The sequence below is a fragment of the Carcharhinus amblyrhynchos genome, chromosome 5 (assembly GCF_965287045.1).
Source record: "Carcharhinus amblyrhynchos chromosome 5, sCarAmb.v2.hapA, whole genome shotgun sequence".
NCBI classification, from domain to species: Eukaryota; Metazoa; Chordata; class Chondrichthyes; order Carcharhiniformes; family Carcharhinidae; genus Carcharhinus; species Carcharhinus amblyrhynchos.
In genome coordinates, this window is record NC_137328.1 from 37,686,154 (window position 1) to 37,702,667 (window position 16,514).

The following is a 16,514-nucleotide window of genomic DNA, read 5'->3' on the forward strand; positions in this document are numbered from 1 at the left end:
GACTATATAATTTAACAATGGATATTTGGCCAATGCATTGAGGTTGCAGAAGAGCTTCACCAGGATGCTGCCTGGGGTGGAGCATTTAAGTTATGAAGAGAGGTTGGATAGGCTTGGGCTGTTTTCTTTGGAGCAGAGAAGGTTTAGGGGGCAACCCCATTGAGGTATACAAGATTATGAGGGGCATGGACAGTGTGGATAAGGAACAGCTATTCCCCTTAGTTGAAAGGTCAGTCACGAGGGGACAGAAGTTCAAGGTGAGGGGAGGGAGGTTTAGGGGGATGTGAGGAAAAACATTTTTACCCAGAGGGTCTGGAATGTGCTGCTTGGCAGGGTGGTGGTGACAAGGTGCCTCACATCCTTTCAAAAGTACCTTGATGATCACTTGGCATGACATAACATTCAGCGCTATGAACCAAGTGCTGATGAATGGGATTAGGTGGGAGGTCAGGTGTTTCTCGTGTGTCAGTGCAGACTTGATGGGCTGAAGCCTTCTTCTGCACTTTATGATTCAATGATTCCAAGTAAATCAGCCAATGCAATGAATTATTTCTTATAAGACTCATTGGTCAGATTCTCCCAGCCCACTGCGATGCTCGAGCAGCACAGTGAGCTGGGAAACATCAGCGGTGGCCATTTTGCAGGATTGATGCTGGTGCACCCTGCCCTCCATGCATCTCCCAGGCGCCCGTTTTTTGCGTATTTGATTCCACAACGGAAATCAGCACAGAGCTGGTTATCATATTGAAATGAGTATTTCAATATGATTAGCAGGCCCGGGCTGGTATTTTCTGAGTCCATTAGCATCTCACCCATCCAGCCAGGAATTGTTCCCTCCAGTGGCATTTACGACTGCTCCCCACTAAAGAGGAACAGGTGTCCTGACCCCGCTGGCAGGAATAGAGGCCACTGAGATCTCCCGGGATGTCAAGTGTAAGGGAGATGCCCCTTTGGTAGTGCCAGCCTGTAACCCTGGCTCTGCCCAAGAAGCGAACTGGTGGAACATAGGGGCTGGCCCAGGGAAGTCCAGGAGACAGCAATTGGCGGGTTGGGGGATCGGAAGGCCAGCAATCGGGGTGGTTGCAGAGTTGGTCAGTGTTTGGGAATGCTGGCGACTGGGAGGCCAACAATGGGGGGGAGGGCACTGCTCAGTGTGCCTCCTCGCTCTGACAGATCACTGCATGCACAGTAAGACTTTGAGGTGAAAGGATATTATGATCAGCAAATATGCAACCTAGTTATCTGAACCTGGTTACCTAAAAGGCACTTGACCTGAAATCAGCAGATTCATAGCAAATTAAAATAATTTATTACATACAAACAAAAAATTTACATAGACTAATTGTTTTCATTTACAATTAAACTTTTAATGTTTATACATTGGCTCAATTACAGAGTATATTACTAGCTATGGGATCATGGTATATTCTCGGTCATTGTGTCAACCACAAATCATTTTGTTGTTTTGTTTTACCATTTGATTTTGGGTAAAAAATGATGAGAATATCTTCTTAGAAATTTTCAGTTTATTCTGCCAATTTTCCTCCTCCTTTGACGACACTGCTTTCTGGGTTGGATTCCATAGACACTGATTATCCTCTGGAATCTCAATTAAACTAGCAGAGATTGCTGGGTAGGGACATCGGCCAATTTTCTCTTCAATCCAGTATTACTGAGGTCAATTGTCAAACATGACACTATTTGCAATTGGTTTCCTGGTTTGCACGGTTTATCTACTCATTGGATAAACTCACTGAACTCAAGTCCAGTTCTATTTTTAAATACAATTAAATTATTTCATGGGCACAAATTCAAAACACAACTTTAGCAATAACTTGAAACAGTGTAACATCTGTTCATTTGTCTTTCCAAGGATGTCTGAATTAGAACAAACGTGAACTCATAGAGGGCAATTTTCCCAACTCGCCATGTCTGGTGCAAATTGCACTGAACCCAGAAAATAGCATCTGAACCTAAAATTCAGTTTTGCGCTTGGCGCCAAATGGATTTCCGATCATCTTAGTCCCTTTCTGGCACAGGTCGGATCTCGGCCACAAAGAATGCGAGACTGATTAGCATTTAAAAATGCTTAGCTTGTTTGACCACAGATTCTCCAGTTCCCGGGACCTTCCAACCTTTAGGTATGGCACGAGATCGATGAAAATCACAACTAGTCTCCACTAACGGAGACCAGGTGCAATTGCCGTGCTGGCAGGCTCGGAGGCCATTAAAGCTTCTGGCTGGATGGGGATGTGGCTGGGCAATGCCCATCTGGCACCCTGACAGTGCCAGTTGGGCACTGCGGTGCCAAAGGGTGGGGTCTGTGGGGCTTGCAGGGGGGCTATGAAGGGGGGGGGGCTATGCAGGGGATTCGTGTGTGTGGAGCTATGCGGTGGTGGGGGGGACTCATTCTGGGAGCTCATGTAGCGGTGGACCATAAAGAGAGGTTGTGCAGTGGTGAAGCATGACGAGTGGGGGTATGCTGGGGGCCATGATAGGAGAGTGTGCTGAGAACCCCAAGAGGGACCCATTGGGAAGGCCCCAGTGTCATTGATCCATGTCAGGATGGAGAAATGTGCCGCCAATGAGGGGGTGTTCCTGATAGTGATGGGGGAAGGGAGAGGGTCTCCCAGTGAGATTGGGGCGCGATTTCAAATGAGCTCATCTGCCTGCTTATCCCCCTTTCCTGACTGACTATGGGATGATTGCAGTCCAAACTATGCTGGACAGACTGGCACAGATTGCTCCAGTTTTCCCACTGTTACGACAGTTTTTTGGGGAAAATGTCAGCCATAGTGTTGCTGTTGAAGGAATGTGTCCATTTTGCCAGTGCCTCTGCTTAGAGTGTCTGAACACTTGATTTAGTTTTGATATTTCTAGAGCTATGTTTACTTTCAGTTTTTACCATGTTTGGCAATGGGATTCTTTGAATTTATATAAGTACTTATATGTATATTTGCACACATTACTTACATATATGTGTTTGTGTGTGCATATATAATATTTGGATAACTTTATTTTCACTCCTAATAAGCTGTCTGCAAATTTACTTCTGAGGCTTCTGTTTGATATCTGTGGACTAATATCATCTGAATAATGGAGAGAGCTACAGAGCATGAAGTATATAAGGGATGTAAAGCAGCCTTGTGGCACATATTTGTGGTCAGACAGTGAAAACTTAATAGTAAAACTAGTCATTCATCAAGAATTTAATGACAAAGATTAAACAGGGTATTGGGGCAGAGGGAAAACTCTGTGCATAGGTTGAGTTGCTCTCATTTGGAGAACAGCCTGTTTATAATATCCGATTCTTGTCCTAGGGGCCGGTTTAAGGCTGCAGTTGGTATTCTATCCGGCATTGCCACATGTCTTGCATTTGTGAAACCAGCAATCAATAACATCTCATTGATGACATTGGGTGTTCCCTGTACAGCTCTGCTTATTGCTGAATTAAAAAGGTAAGTCATTACAAACAAATATAACTGCTCCTCTAAGCAGTAAGTGATACCTTTTACTCAAATTGATTGATTGTATTCATACATTTATCATTTCTTATATGCAGGTTCATTTTTTTTTTACACCAGTAACATCAATTCCGTAATCATATATGTGGGGCTGAATTTTTGCCTTGTTGGCAGCAAACGGGTGTTGGGACTGTTTCTGGTTCTTGAGGTGAAATGATCACCCTTTTGGGATTTTCACGGAGATACCCCCTTAATTGGCACAGAGACAGGTGGAGGGTCTTCCAAGCTGAGAGTAGCAGTATAGGGTAAGGAACTGAGTGGGTGCTTCAAAATGAAAATCCCCTCTCACCACCATTTTTAAATAAAGAGCATATCCAGCAGTCAAGGCACCACATTGGAAGGGTGGAGAGTGGATTCCCCCTACAGGGTGGTCCTTGGCTGGCATGCCACAGAGCACCTGCATCTCAGCAGTCAAATTCCCCCTAGTCACGTTAGGAAACTAGAGGCTAACTGGAAAATCTCACTCGGCCTCTTCTGAGTGCAGTTAACAAGCTTCTTAATGAGCCTAACCAGCAAAAATGGCCAGTGCCAGCAACAGACAGAAACGACTAGTGGCAGGATTTTCATTCCTGTCCACCACTGTTCTGACCTGGGGTGAGCTTAAAACTTCAGCCCCTGGCCTCAAGCACAAATGAGGCAAAAGGATTCTTCATCTCCCTGTTGTTAGATTCACTAAAACCATACCTATCCAGCAGTTATGAATCCTTGATTATTAAAGCTGTGATTGTACAATATCACAACATCCAAATTTTCAATGAAACTTGTGGATCGAGAACGACCTGAGGATACATGTTGTGAATTTCCTTGGATGGTCATCTGCCACAGCTGTGTCCTGCCAGTGGGTTTGAAGGGGGGTGTGTGTGGTTGGCCGCTGCCACTTAACCTCCCATGTTACAGTGGGCGAGGAAGGTGCCAGGCAGCCTGCCTGCCCTTGGGCCTACTGAGATCCTGCAGTGGCCAACTAATTCCCATTTAACTGCCTCACCCTGCTCCTGTCACTATTTTACCTGCGACAATGTAAGGCCCACACCAAGCAGGTAGCCCAGCAGCTGCGTGGGCTAATATCAGGGTGGGGGAGAGAATTCCAGGATTTTGTCTCTACCAGGACTGTGTAGTGGTCATTCCTATCTATATTGTCATGATGCATCAGCAGCAGGTAGGTTAGTAAGGATGAGGTCAAATATGTTTTTTCCACTTGTTGTCTCATCACCTCCCATTGTCCCAGTCTAGCAGCCAGTTTGATCTGTGGTGGTACTACAAAGCCATTCTTGGGGACAGATATTGAAGTCTCCCCAGTAAGGCGTCCTTGCCTCAGTGCTTCCCCCAAGTAGTGTTCAACATGGAGGAGTACTGATTCAGCTGAGGGGGGATGGAATGTGGTAATCAACAGGAGGTCTTCTTGCCCATTTTTCACCTAGTGTCATGGGGTCAGACAAGGCCAATGTTTGTTACTCATCCCTAGTTGCCCTTGAATTGAGTGGCTTGCTAGGCCATTTCAAGAGGGCATTTAAGAGTCAATCACATTACTGTGGGTCTTGAGTCACATGTCGGCCAGACCAGGTAAAGACCCGCTTTACTGAGTTTAAATTTCATCAGTTACCATGGTGGGATTCGAACCTAGGTCCCAGAGCATTAACCTGGCTCTCTGGATTACTGGTCCAGTGACAATACCACTGTGCCACCACTTCCCACGTGCAATTTTTGTAGGTAGAGTTAGTGGGAACTGTCTCCAACCTGGCAGCTCTGTGATCAGCTAATGAATAGCCTTAAACAGATAGAGAGAAGGTAGACTTCAACCCCCTCAAAAATATATTCGTGTATAAGTTGACCGCCTACTTCTTGGCTAAAGTAAAATAAAATAAATAATCAAAATAAAATTTAAAAAAATCAAAAATTTGGTCTCAAATATTCAGCTTTTTATAGGTATATTTATATTATGCCTTTAACATAATGAAATACATTTCATAGGTGCATTATAAAAAATGACATTAAACTACATCAGGAGATATTCGGTCGGACAACCAAAAAGTTAATTTATGAGTGTTATGATGCATGCTACAGACTTCGCCAGGAACACAAAGGGTATTTAACAAGGAAAAGCTCTAACAGCCTACCCACTGCCCCAGTACTGACATGTCTTCCATATGTCTTCACACTTTCTTGTGCCAAAGAGGACTCCACCCACTGGGGCATTACCCACTTTCAGTCCCAATTGATCCATCAAGCCAGGTGACCTTCTTCTGCTAAGAGGACAATCACCACAAAGAGAAAGGTTTTTATGGAGTGTTTGAAAGGAGGAAAGTGACATAGAAATGTGGCGATGTGCAGAGAGGGAATTCCAGAGCTTGGGGCTGAGGCAACTGATGGCATGGCCACTGATAGTGAAGAAATTATTGAGAATGAACAAAAACCCAGAACTAGCAGAATACAAACATTTTGGAGGGTTTTGGTGTGGAGAAGAATACAGAGATAAGAAAGGGCAGGCCATGGAGGAATAACTCGGAAATCAACCTGAAAATTGAAATTCAGTGCAGCATTCCTTCAGCATTATATTGCGGTGCCAAGCTTGATTTTTATACTTAAGTCTTGGAGTGGGTCTTGAACCTAGAAACCTTTAACTCGGAGATGAGATCTAACAGAATGGCGTGCCAGGTTGGGCAGAATGGCCTTTTCTTAGCTCACTAAATAGTCACAAAGTTAAATTATTTTCTCAGTTGTGTTATCTAGCAAACAATGAGAAATAGGTTTGGCACAGCTGGATAGGTCATCAACTCACAGTGATCGCTAGCAGGATTGAGGAAAGGCTGGGAACAGGAAAACTAGCCAGCTGAGTGAATGGGAAATGTGTGCCTACAGGCTAGAGAAGTGTGAAGTAAATATCTTGTAGTACAATGGATACTTTTGTTTGCAGATATCTGTGGGGTACAATGTGTAACTGACCTGAAGTATACCATTGGTATAATTGGTACTCCTTGCACATACACAGGGAAGGCGGAACTGTGATCAGCATGGCAGTGGAATTAGTCTTGGTAGTACAATGGATACTTTTGTTTGCAGATATCTGTGGGGTACAATGTGTAACTGACCTGAAGTATACCATTGGTATAATTGGTACTCCTTGCACATACACAGGGAAGGCGGAACTGTGATCAGCATGGCAGTGGAATTAGTCTTGGTTAATGAATTGGCAGCCTGTTTTACATGCTGCAATGTTTTCTTTTTCATTTGAACCAACTGGACTGCCAAATCACCAACTGTTACCAACCAAGACCAACTTCATCTCAACCCGCCTCTGTAACTGTTAACATCCCCAGGGTTCAGCTGCTTGGTCACGTCATCTTTAACATTAAGTCAGACTGGGTGGGACATTTGGCTTTCTGCTAACATGAAAATGCGTCAGTCACTGACTGGATAACACCAAAGTTTGGTTGGACTTAATATTCCACCTGGTACAAAGCAGGTGGCAGCTTTGAGACTATCTGCTAAAGCAAGCCCAATTATCTCTTGGCTTCGGTCCATTTGGAAGACAGATCAGCGACTGACCCAGTCTCCAGCAAGCCCTCTCTCCCACACCCCGGGTTCAGGAGGCTGGCACAGATGTTTAATACTCTGTCATCAAGAAGCACAGATGTGTATAAAATTGCTTTTGTGGCACATAATTGCCTTCCATATGTTAGCCAATATTAATGCGGCTCTCAGTAATCTGCAATGAACCATGCTATCATTATTACAAGAAGAATCTACAAATTAAATTTCTAGCATGGCTTTTAGCTTTGAGTGAACCTGTGGTGGGATTTATGACTACATTTTGGCCCTGGATTACAAATGCATTTTGAAGCTTAAATGTGGAGCTTCACTCTAGTAAATTAATGTTTATTGTCTTTCCTCCAGCCTCCTTCAATTCTTTTCCAGTTTTGGATATTCCCATACTGTTCTCAATCTGAATAGGGAGGAGGAAAGCTTGTTTCTAGATCTTTTCCAATGACTACTTCTAATTCAATTAACAGGAGGAACATGAAGGATTTTGAGTGAGATTTTTTGCAGAAATTGGGAAAGACTGACAGTGGATGGGAGAAGAGGCGTTGAAGTCACTGATATCAATGGCAGCTTTTTCTCTGTGCAAGATTTGGGGAGAAAAAACATAAAGTTGTGGGGTTGGGGAGTGGTATCCCATGGTGTATCGCTGACAGAACGGCTTCTGATTTGCCAGCCCTGCCAGCAATTTGGTAACTCAAGGATCGAGGCACCTTATTAAAGGCCATCCCAGCACAAAGAGTTTCAGCCTGGAACCTGCTGCCACTCCCCCTGGCACTACATGGGCTATGCCAGGGTGTAACTCTCTTTCCCTGAGTGATGCACTCACCTGAGCTCCCCTGGGTGGTCTGCTCGCCAGCTGTATGCTCTGGGAAGCTGGTTGTGTTCTGCCATTGCACTGATATAAATGGATTTCCTGAAGGTAGGATGGGGATGATTCAGGCCTAAGGGCATGATAATGATATGTTATTCAGTGCAGTGAGAGATGGCTAAGTGCATTTGCATTTGAGATCTGTGTGTCCCAGCCTATGCTGGAAAGTATTGCTGTTTGCTACCAGCCACAAGGCCCATCTTTGCACCTTGGCTGAAGCAATTGACAGAATTGGCTCATTCTCCCAGAAAAGCCCTAAAAATGGATTATGATCTAACACGATTGTGAAATGCCATCACAGCGTAAATGACTGAGGTTTTCGTAGATCCCTACAATGCACAAGGAGGCCATACGGCCGATCAAGTCTACACTGACAACAATTCCATCCAGGCCCTACCCCAGCAACCCCGTGCATTCACCCCACCTATCTCCCTGACACCAAGGGGCAATTCAGCATGGCCAACCCACCTAACCTGCACATCTTTGGACGATGGGTGGAAACGGGAGCACCGGGAGGAAACTCACGCAGACATGGGGAAAACGTGCAAACCCCAGGGCAGACAGTGACCCGAGGCTGGAATTGAACCCAGCTCCCTGGTGCTGTGACGCAGCAGTACTAACCACCTGTGCCATCATGTCGATTTGTAGTATCTTTTCTCAGCGTTTAACCAAGCCCTCGAGGAAAATGCAATTGCCCTCTCCATCACATCTGCATTCTGTGCAATAGAACTGCTCCAATTCTGTGACGAGGTGTCACAAGTGACTAATAGTAGCTTGAACAACAAAAACAGAAAGTGCTGGAAAATCTCAGCATGTCTGACAGCGTCTGTGGAGAGAGAATAGAGCCAACGTATCAAGTCTGGATCCTTCAATAGTAATTGACCATTCTAGGAAGGACTTCAATTCCATCACATTCCTCGGTGCCGGCATTCCTGTAATAGCTTTCACCTTGTCTTTGAGGGGATGTAACTCCTTTGCACCCATTTCAAAACCAAGATACATAAACTCAGCAGCTTGAAAGTACATTTCTCACATTTCAAATGTATGTCAACCTATTTTGGATGTCTTCCAGGTTTGCAACAAGTCCTTCAGGAGACGCACCTGTAAACAAGACATTGTTCAAATATACCCCCACTTTGAGGATTCCCTATAATAGGGTCTCCATAGTGTGCTGAAAAATGGCACAGGCTGACAAGACACTAAGTGGCAATCAGGTGTACTGATACAACCCCTATGGGTATTTACTATAACTAACTTTCTGGAGTCCTCTTCCAGTTTCAGCTGTCAATCAGCATGACTGAAGTCTAGCTTAATATATTTGAGGCCTCCTGCTAATTTAACATAAGAACATAAGAGATAGGAGCAGGAGTAGGCCATCTAGCCCCTCGAGCCTGCCCCGCCATTCAATAAGATCATGGCTGATCTTTCATGGCTCAGTTCCACCTTCCCGCCCTCTCCCCATAACCCTTAATCCCCTTGCCTATTAAAAACCTGTCAACCCGCGTCTTAAATACATTTAGCGAGGTAGCCTCCACCACTTCAACGGGCAGAGAATTCCAGAGATTCACCACCCTTTGAGTGAAGAAGCTCCTCCTCAACTCCATTCTAAACCGACCCCCCTTTATCTTGAGGCTGTGCCCTCTAGTCCTACTGTCCTTTCTGAGCGGGAAGAGCCTCTCCACCTCTATCCTATCCATCCCATTCATCATCTCATATGTCTCAATGAGATCTCCCCTCATTCTTCTAAACTCTGAGTACAAGCCTAGTTTATTCAGCCTCTCCTCAAAGTTCAACCCTCTCAACTCCGGTATCAGCCTAGTAAACCTCCTCTGCGCTCCCTCCAAGGCCAAAATATCCTTGCATAAGTGCGGCGACCAAAACTGCACACTGTACTCCAGCTGCGGCCTCATCAGTGCCCTGTACAGTTGCAGCAAGACCTCCCTACTTTTATATTCAATCCCCCTCGCTATGAAGGCCAGCGTCCCATTCGTCTTCCTGACCACCTGCTGCACCTGCAGGCTGGGTTTTTGCAACTCATGCACAAGGACCCCGACGTCCCTCTGCACCGTCGCATGCTGCAGTTTTTCGCCATGTAAGTAATAGTCCTTCCTACCATTATTCCTACCTAAGTGGACAACTTCACACTTGCCAACATTAAATTCCATTTGCCAGTTCCTGGCCCATTCGCCCAGCCTATCTAGATCCTTCTGCAGACTTTCCACACCCTCCGCACAATTTGCCGTTCCACCAATCTTGGTGTCATCAGCAAATTTCGACACCATACACTCGGTTCTCTCCTCCAGATCATCTATATAAATGTAAATAGCTGAGGCCCCAGCACCGACCCCTGGGGCACTCCACTAGTCACCAACCACCAATCCGAATAGCACCCATTGACCCCCACTCTCTGCCTCCTATTTGACAGCCAATCCCCTATCCATGCTAACACCCTACCCCCAACTCCATGCCCCCTGACCTTCTGTAATAACCTCTTGTGCAGGACCTTATCAAACGCCTTCTGAAAATCAAGAAACACCACATCCACCGGCTCTCCCCTATCCACCGCCCTAGACACATCCTCATAGTACTCCAATAAATTCGTCAGACACGACTTCCCCTTAACGAAACCGTGCTGCGTCTGCTCTATCAAACAATTCTCCTCAAGATGCCTCGCTATTTTCTCCTTGATCACGGATTCTAACATTTTACCTACAACAGACGTTAGACGTCCTCTATGCATGTAATGGGGTAACAATCCAGCTAATCTTCCCTGTTTATCGTTAGTTTGTAGTCCCCACAGACTGTCACAGTATGGTCTGATTTCAGGAGGGGAACAATAGTCGTAGCCATTCTGAAAACTGCACACGTTTGATGATGCCTAGGTCTTCCAACCTTTATAGTTTTATCGGTTTCCAAACCTCTACGTTTCTTTGTGTAATGAATGTGGCACTGGGTGTGCTTGGAAAAACTTAGTGTAGCCTCAGGGTTTAGGTAAATTTTTGCTTTAACCCTCTCTGTCTAATTAAGTTCTCTCTGGAATATTTACATCAGAGCTCTTTGAATTCCCCTATCCTGGACATTAACTATTTCCGGCCAGTGATTCAATTTTATTTGTTTTAACCAGTCCCATTGCAGGAGACTGGGTTTCTGTTCATTGGTCATCATGATTGGTAATTGAGCTGACTGGTTCCCATCAGGTATAGGCACAGAGATTGTCCCCACTATTTTTAGTGTCTCTCCAGTGTCTGTCGCTAAAGTAGCCCCAGAATGGCTAAGACTTAAGGGTTGCAGTCCCTTCTGTAGATGTTTGAATGTTTTTTCACCTATGATTGTGGCAGCAGTGTCAGTGTCAACTTCCATTTTCAGGGGGTGGTTATTAACTATTAAAACAATCACTAGGGAGATGTCTTGTGAAGTTGGACCTTATTGAATGTATAAGTCTCAGATCCCTCCTTTGGTTCCTCCTCCAGCTTATTTATAAGAATTGTAGTGTTCACTGTGGCGCGTTTCACTTTACACCTAGCTTGCAGGTGACCCTTGTTTTTGCATCTGAAGCAGATAGAATTCTGCACTAGCCCATCTTTTGGGTGTGATATTCCCCACTCCGAACACGTGGCTCAGACCCTGGTGCTGAACAACTTGTCTCAGGCCCCGCTGTGCCCTCACTTGCTCTGTTCCCAGCAACAGCTGATGTCCGCCACAATTGGTTCACCTCATTCTCTGCACCTTGTAGCTCACACATGCCTTGCTTAGCGCACACAGTCGCTTGGGCTCTCTCTGCTGCTTTTTCTAGTGAAATCTCGGTTTCAGCAAGCAGCTTCTTTCGGATGTTGAGGTTGTTGATCCCACAAACCAAACGGTCCCTCAACATGTCTTCCAATGAATGTTTGAACTCACCTTGCTCAGCCAGCTGTCGAAGTCTCTCCTGGATCCCTAACAGCAGAATGAAATTTGTACCTTTGCATGATAACGTAGAAGGTTTTTGTGGGCTGGAACTTCAGATGATATTGAATTTCTCACCAGATTGTAAGTGTATGGACTGCAAACTGTGAGCACGATCACCTTCTGCTTTTGTTTGGTTGTTGTTTTGTTCACTGCAGAAAAAAATGCAGTTTCTCAGTGTACTGCCCCCAGCTCTCATTTCTCCAATACGGGCAACTTTAAAACAAAATCTGGCCCTTTTCTCCTTTGAATTTCAAGTGATCATTCTCCTCCCCGTCTAGCTCTGCACTCATTGCCAGTGTGGTAGCTTGAGGCAATTCAATGTGGCTAGTAACAAACTAAAAGATTTATTGACTGGGAAGAACTATGCACAATTAAGGGTTCAACAGCAAACTATGCAGATCTACTCCTGACAATGCCCTGACTCCAATTGAAACCTTCCAACAGGAACACATGTCCTCACTCCCAAGTGGCCCAGGTTTGCTCATTCACACCCCATTGGTTCTGACCTGGTCACTTGGCTGGTGAAGGATTGTTCATTAAAGGAGCCACACTACCACACCTCTAATGTTATTGTAATGTAAATTACTCAAAAAGATAAATTTTATTCTGATTGTGTAAAATTGCAGGCCATTTTATATCTTCATCTATATTTATTTCCATTTACTATTGCACAAGGTCAAAATACCCACGATATTTATCCTGTCCTTGCATAGCAAAATCTGTTTATTTTCTAGGGCACCATAATATTTCAGGGTTAACATGTTCATACAATTCGTTGGCTTTTCACACAATGTACCAGAATTATGCAGCGTGTACATTTCTTCATGAAGATTGGCGAATTGGCATAAAGATATTCCTATCTATGCAGCGTGAAGAAGAGAGAAGTCTTCTCTGCATATCAATATCGTATGGGCAGTTGATGCCACTTTAATCTGCAAACTGCAAAATGAGGGCCTTTGCCAGAGCTTTATGAGACACATTTCCTCACAGACATTCCAAATGCAACCTTGTGATTCAAAGCATTGCAAATAAAAAAAGCAATTTCACCACTTCATTTCTCTTGGCACACCGTGTACAAAACAAATAGTGCTGGAGGAAGAAAGTTGAACTCACAACACTTGCCTCTTTTCCCAGAATCTGCTTATCTGTTTCTCTTGTCAGGACCATGTGGGTGTGGTACGTTATTATTTTAGAACACCCTGCTACTGAAAACAGACAGACTGCGGAACAACTTTGAAATATGTAATGCCTGATTTTTTTGAAAAACAGCGTGGGTCGTATTCAGGGTAGTTGGCCGAGGGAGTGTCGGGGGGAGGTTGGAAATTTAACTGCCAAGATCAGGTGGGTTGGGATCAAGTAGGAAATAAAATTTGAAGAAAGTTTAATGAGAAACACAGTCAGGCTCTAACATGTTAATGAACAGGGGCCTGTTTGGCTCCATGCAGAGATACCTGCTCATTGAAGTCATTACGATCATTAAGATAGGCTGGCTGCTAATTAACACAGCTGTTAAAATCATCAACACATGGTAACCAGGGGATCTACAATTGAATTAAACAGGCAGTTCAGTTTCATGTCTCCAGGATGTCAAAGCTTGGGAAAATGCAGTGATAAGAGAGCAAGCCTTAGGTCACCTCGTATGGATCTCTAGACTCCAGACTGTCCAAACTCAATAAAGGCGCAGTCCTTACAGCTACTTTGTCAGCTTGCTCTGGCAAACGTTTCACAGAAACTTCCTGTCAGCATGGAGATTTTGGAAAAGATTAGAGGCTTTCAAACAGCTTGCAGCAGAATGGGAGGCACATGGATATTTTACACAACATTGGATGAGGAAGATAATCAGCAGCCATTGCAGTAACAACGTTCTTTGATAGATTTAGCAGGTGCTCAGAAGGAAGGCTCGCAGGACAGAGGGCAGAAGAGCAGAGAGGAGAGCCAGGTCAGCAGAGGCAGCACCCATGTGAAAGGGCCAGCTGACAGAAGCTCAGCTTCCTTAAGTTGTGTGGAGTGCAGTATTTCTGCAGGCTCAGACTGACGTGGCAGAATGCTTGTAAACACCTGCGGTGTCCTTCGACAACAGCTGCTCCCTGCTGAACTGAGTGACCATGTATTACCTGCTGCTATCAAAGTCACTACCTCCATTAATTTCTTTGTCTCGGGTTCCTACCAATGTGCCAACAGGGATATCTCAATGAAGGTATAAGGCTGATGGATTGTATGTCAGGATGTCAAATTATATGAACTTTCCCTCACTATAGCCAGCATGAGTGAGCAGTCAGATTCACAGCTCTGGCTGCCTTTTCAGAGTTCGAGGGTGCCATTGATTACACACTGCTGTCAATTGAGGATGGTTGATTTATCAGCCACAATGGATTTTATTCCATCAGTGGGCAATTATTGTATAACCACAAGGGACCATTCATTGAAGTGTGCACCAGGTTCTCTGAGAGCTCTCATCATGTCTTAATGCTGCGGCAGTCCAATCTTCCAATGTCATTGCATTCCAGGAAGCAAATGAAGGGGCTGATTCATAGATCACAAGGGATAACCCCTTCAAACTTTGCTCACCTATGACAGCTGTGAGGAGCTGCACCAGTAGGACGATAGCATTGCAACAAGAGGCATGTGACAGACAATGTATCATTGAGCAAATCATTGGAATGTTGAAAATGTGCTTCTGACATCTCAATAGTTTTGGAATTTCCCTTCAGTTCTCATCAGTCTCCAGAATAACAGTGATGAATTGTGTCCTTCGTAACTCTACACAGCAGAGAAGAATTCATGTTCTTGAGGGAGTGCCGCACTCTTGAGGCACTCTTAAAAGCACTCTTAAGATATCTTCTGATGAGGAAAAGTTTGAAGAAGAGAAGCAGGTATGGCATAAAGATGACTCATTCACTGTCAAACCAACTATTTTGCCACCTAGAAGACCTCATAAATCGAAGGTTCACTTAATTACCCTGAAGAGGTAAAAACTACCCCCACCTGCCCCCATCCAGTTCCAGTCCTATTCCCCCTCCATCGTCAGCCTCACTCCTTCTCTATTCATCCCTTCACTGCACATCTGCCCAGTGGAACCCTCCATGTCACATTTGTTTCATAGCATTTATCATTAAATAAGTGAATGGGCAAGTTGGCATGCGAGAGGCAAAAATGGGCAAGACTTGGAAGTGGTGCCAATCAATAATCTTTTGTGGCATTAATTAAAAGAATCCTATACGCATACACTTGATAAATTACAATTTCTTCAACTCACTCTCCCTGATGCTTCTACAGATTTAAGGAAGAAACTGCTTCTCTCAGAGGGTCACGAATCTGTGGAATTCACTACCCCAGAGTGTGGTGGGTGCTGGGACATTGAGTAAATTTGAAAAAATAGACTGATTGTTCATTAGTAATGGGTTGACAGGTTTCAGAGAATGGGCAGGAAAATGGATTTGAGGCTGAGATGAGATTAGCCATGATCGTATTGAATGGCGGAGCAGAGTCGTGGGGCTGAATTTCCAAATCCTGCTCCTAGTCCTTATGCTCATACGTGGTGACTTCAGCAGAGATTCAGGCAGGCTGCTCACAGGCATGCTCTCACTGCATTTTTCACACCCACAGGTTTCTGAGCCCATTGAGTCTGCACCGACCACAATCCCACCCAGGCCCTATCCCCACATATTTATTTGCTAATCTCTCTAATCGACGCATCTCAGGACACTAAGGGGCAATTTTAGCATAGCCAATTGACCTAACCCACACATTTTTGGACTGTGGGAGGAAATCGGAGCACCCAGAGGAAACCCACACAGACACAAAGAGAATGTGCAAGTCGGGAATCGAACCCGGGTCCCCGGAGCTGTGAAGCAGCAGTGCTACCTTGCCGCCCTATGCCTCACTGTCCTCCTTTTTTATGATGACGTCGGTCCAACTGAGTGTAGCTTAGAGAGGATTGTGCCACCACCCCCAGCTTCCACAGCCCAGACTCTCTTCACCTGTCCCTGCCAAAGCTGCGTGCTCCTGCACTCTTGTAAAATATGAATCAGTAGATGAAAACCCAACTTGCTGTACGTGAACCTGCCAAAGTGTACCTATCTGCATAGCCGTATGTTTGGTGTACCCTTTAAAGAAATGAAATCCTCTGAGGGATGGTCGTTTTACATCTCCAGTGACACTTACTGTGAAGGCCTTAAAAGACGGGACAGGGTAATGATTTAGTCATGGCAAGGTCACAATCTTGACAATCACTGCACTCACATACTCATGGTGCAATCTGGATGAAAAGTCAGCATAATTGAATCAGGAATATTTTTAATTCTGTCACCAGCTACTGCAAGTTTCCTGTTTCTTCAACCCCGATTGAGAGTAGTCCAACTGTGCCACTTTGTGGCCATGTGTCCTCCTCTGCATCCATGAGCCAAACTATTTGCTGTGGTTCATTTTCATTCCTCTTTTTCTGCCTTGCATCTTGGCTTGTCTTCTCCAAGAGGTGAAAAAAACAGACCCATGAGTGGAGGTGAGGTACTGAATAGAGTACATTTGGTGAGTGTGACTATTGTTTGGATACATCACAGAGCATAAGGATTGGGGTGAGTGGCAGCAGTGGAGGTGAGGAAGTGCATGAAAGTGAAGGTTGGCTAGGTGTGAGGAGTGAT

At 44.8% G+C, this 16,514-nt stretch overlaps 1 protein-coding gene across 3 annotated transcripts in view; it reads left to right on the forward strand.

Annotated features, from left to right (window-relative positions):
- The window catches only part of acer2 (alkaline ceramidase 2), a 73,513-nt gene that overhangs the window by 31,914 nt on the left and 25,085 nt on the right, over positions 1–16,514 (forward strand). For 2 of the 3 annotated variants that reach the window (XM_080188672.1, XM_080188674.1), the window contains exon 4: positions 3,321–3,458. The exons of the other annotated variant lie outside the window; for it this stretch is intronic. In XM_080188672.1, coding sequence (XP_080044798.1) covers positions 3,321–3,458 — 138 coding nt within the window. The remainder of the gene's footprint in view (positions 1–3,320; positions 3,459–16,514) is intronic. 3 annotated transcript variants of the gene reach the window in all.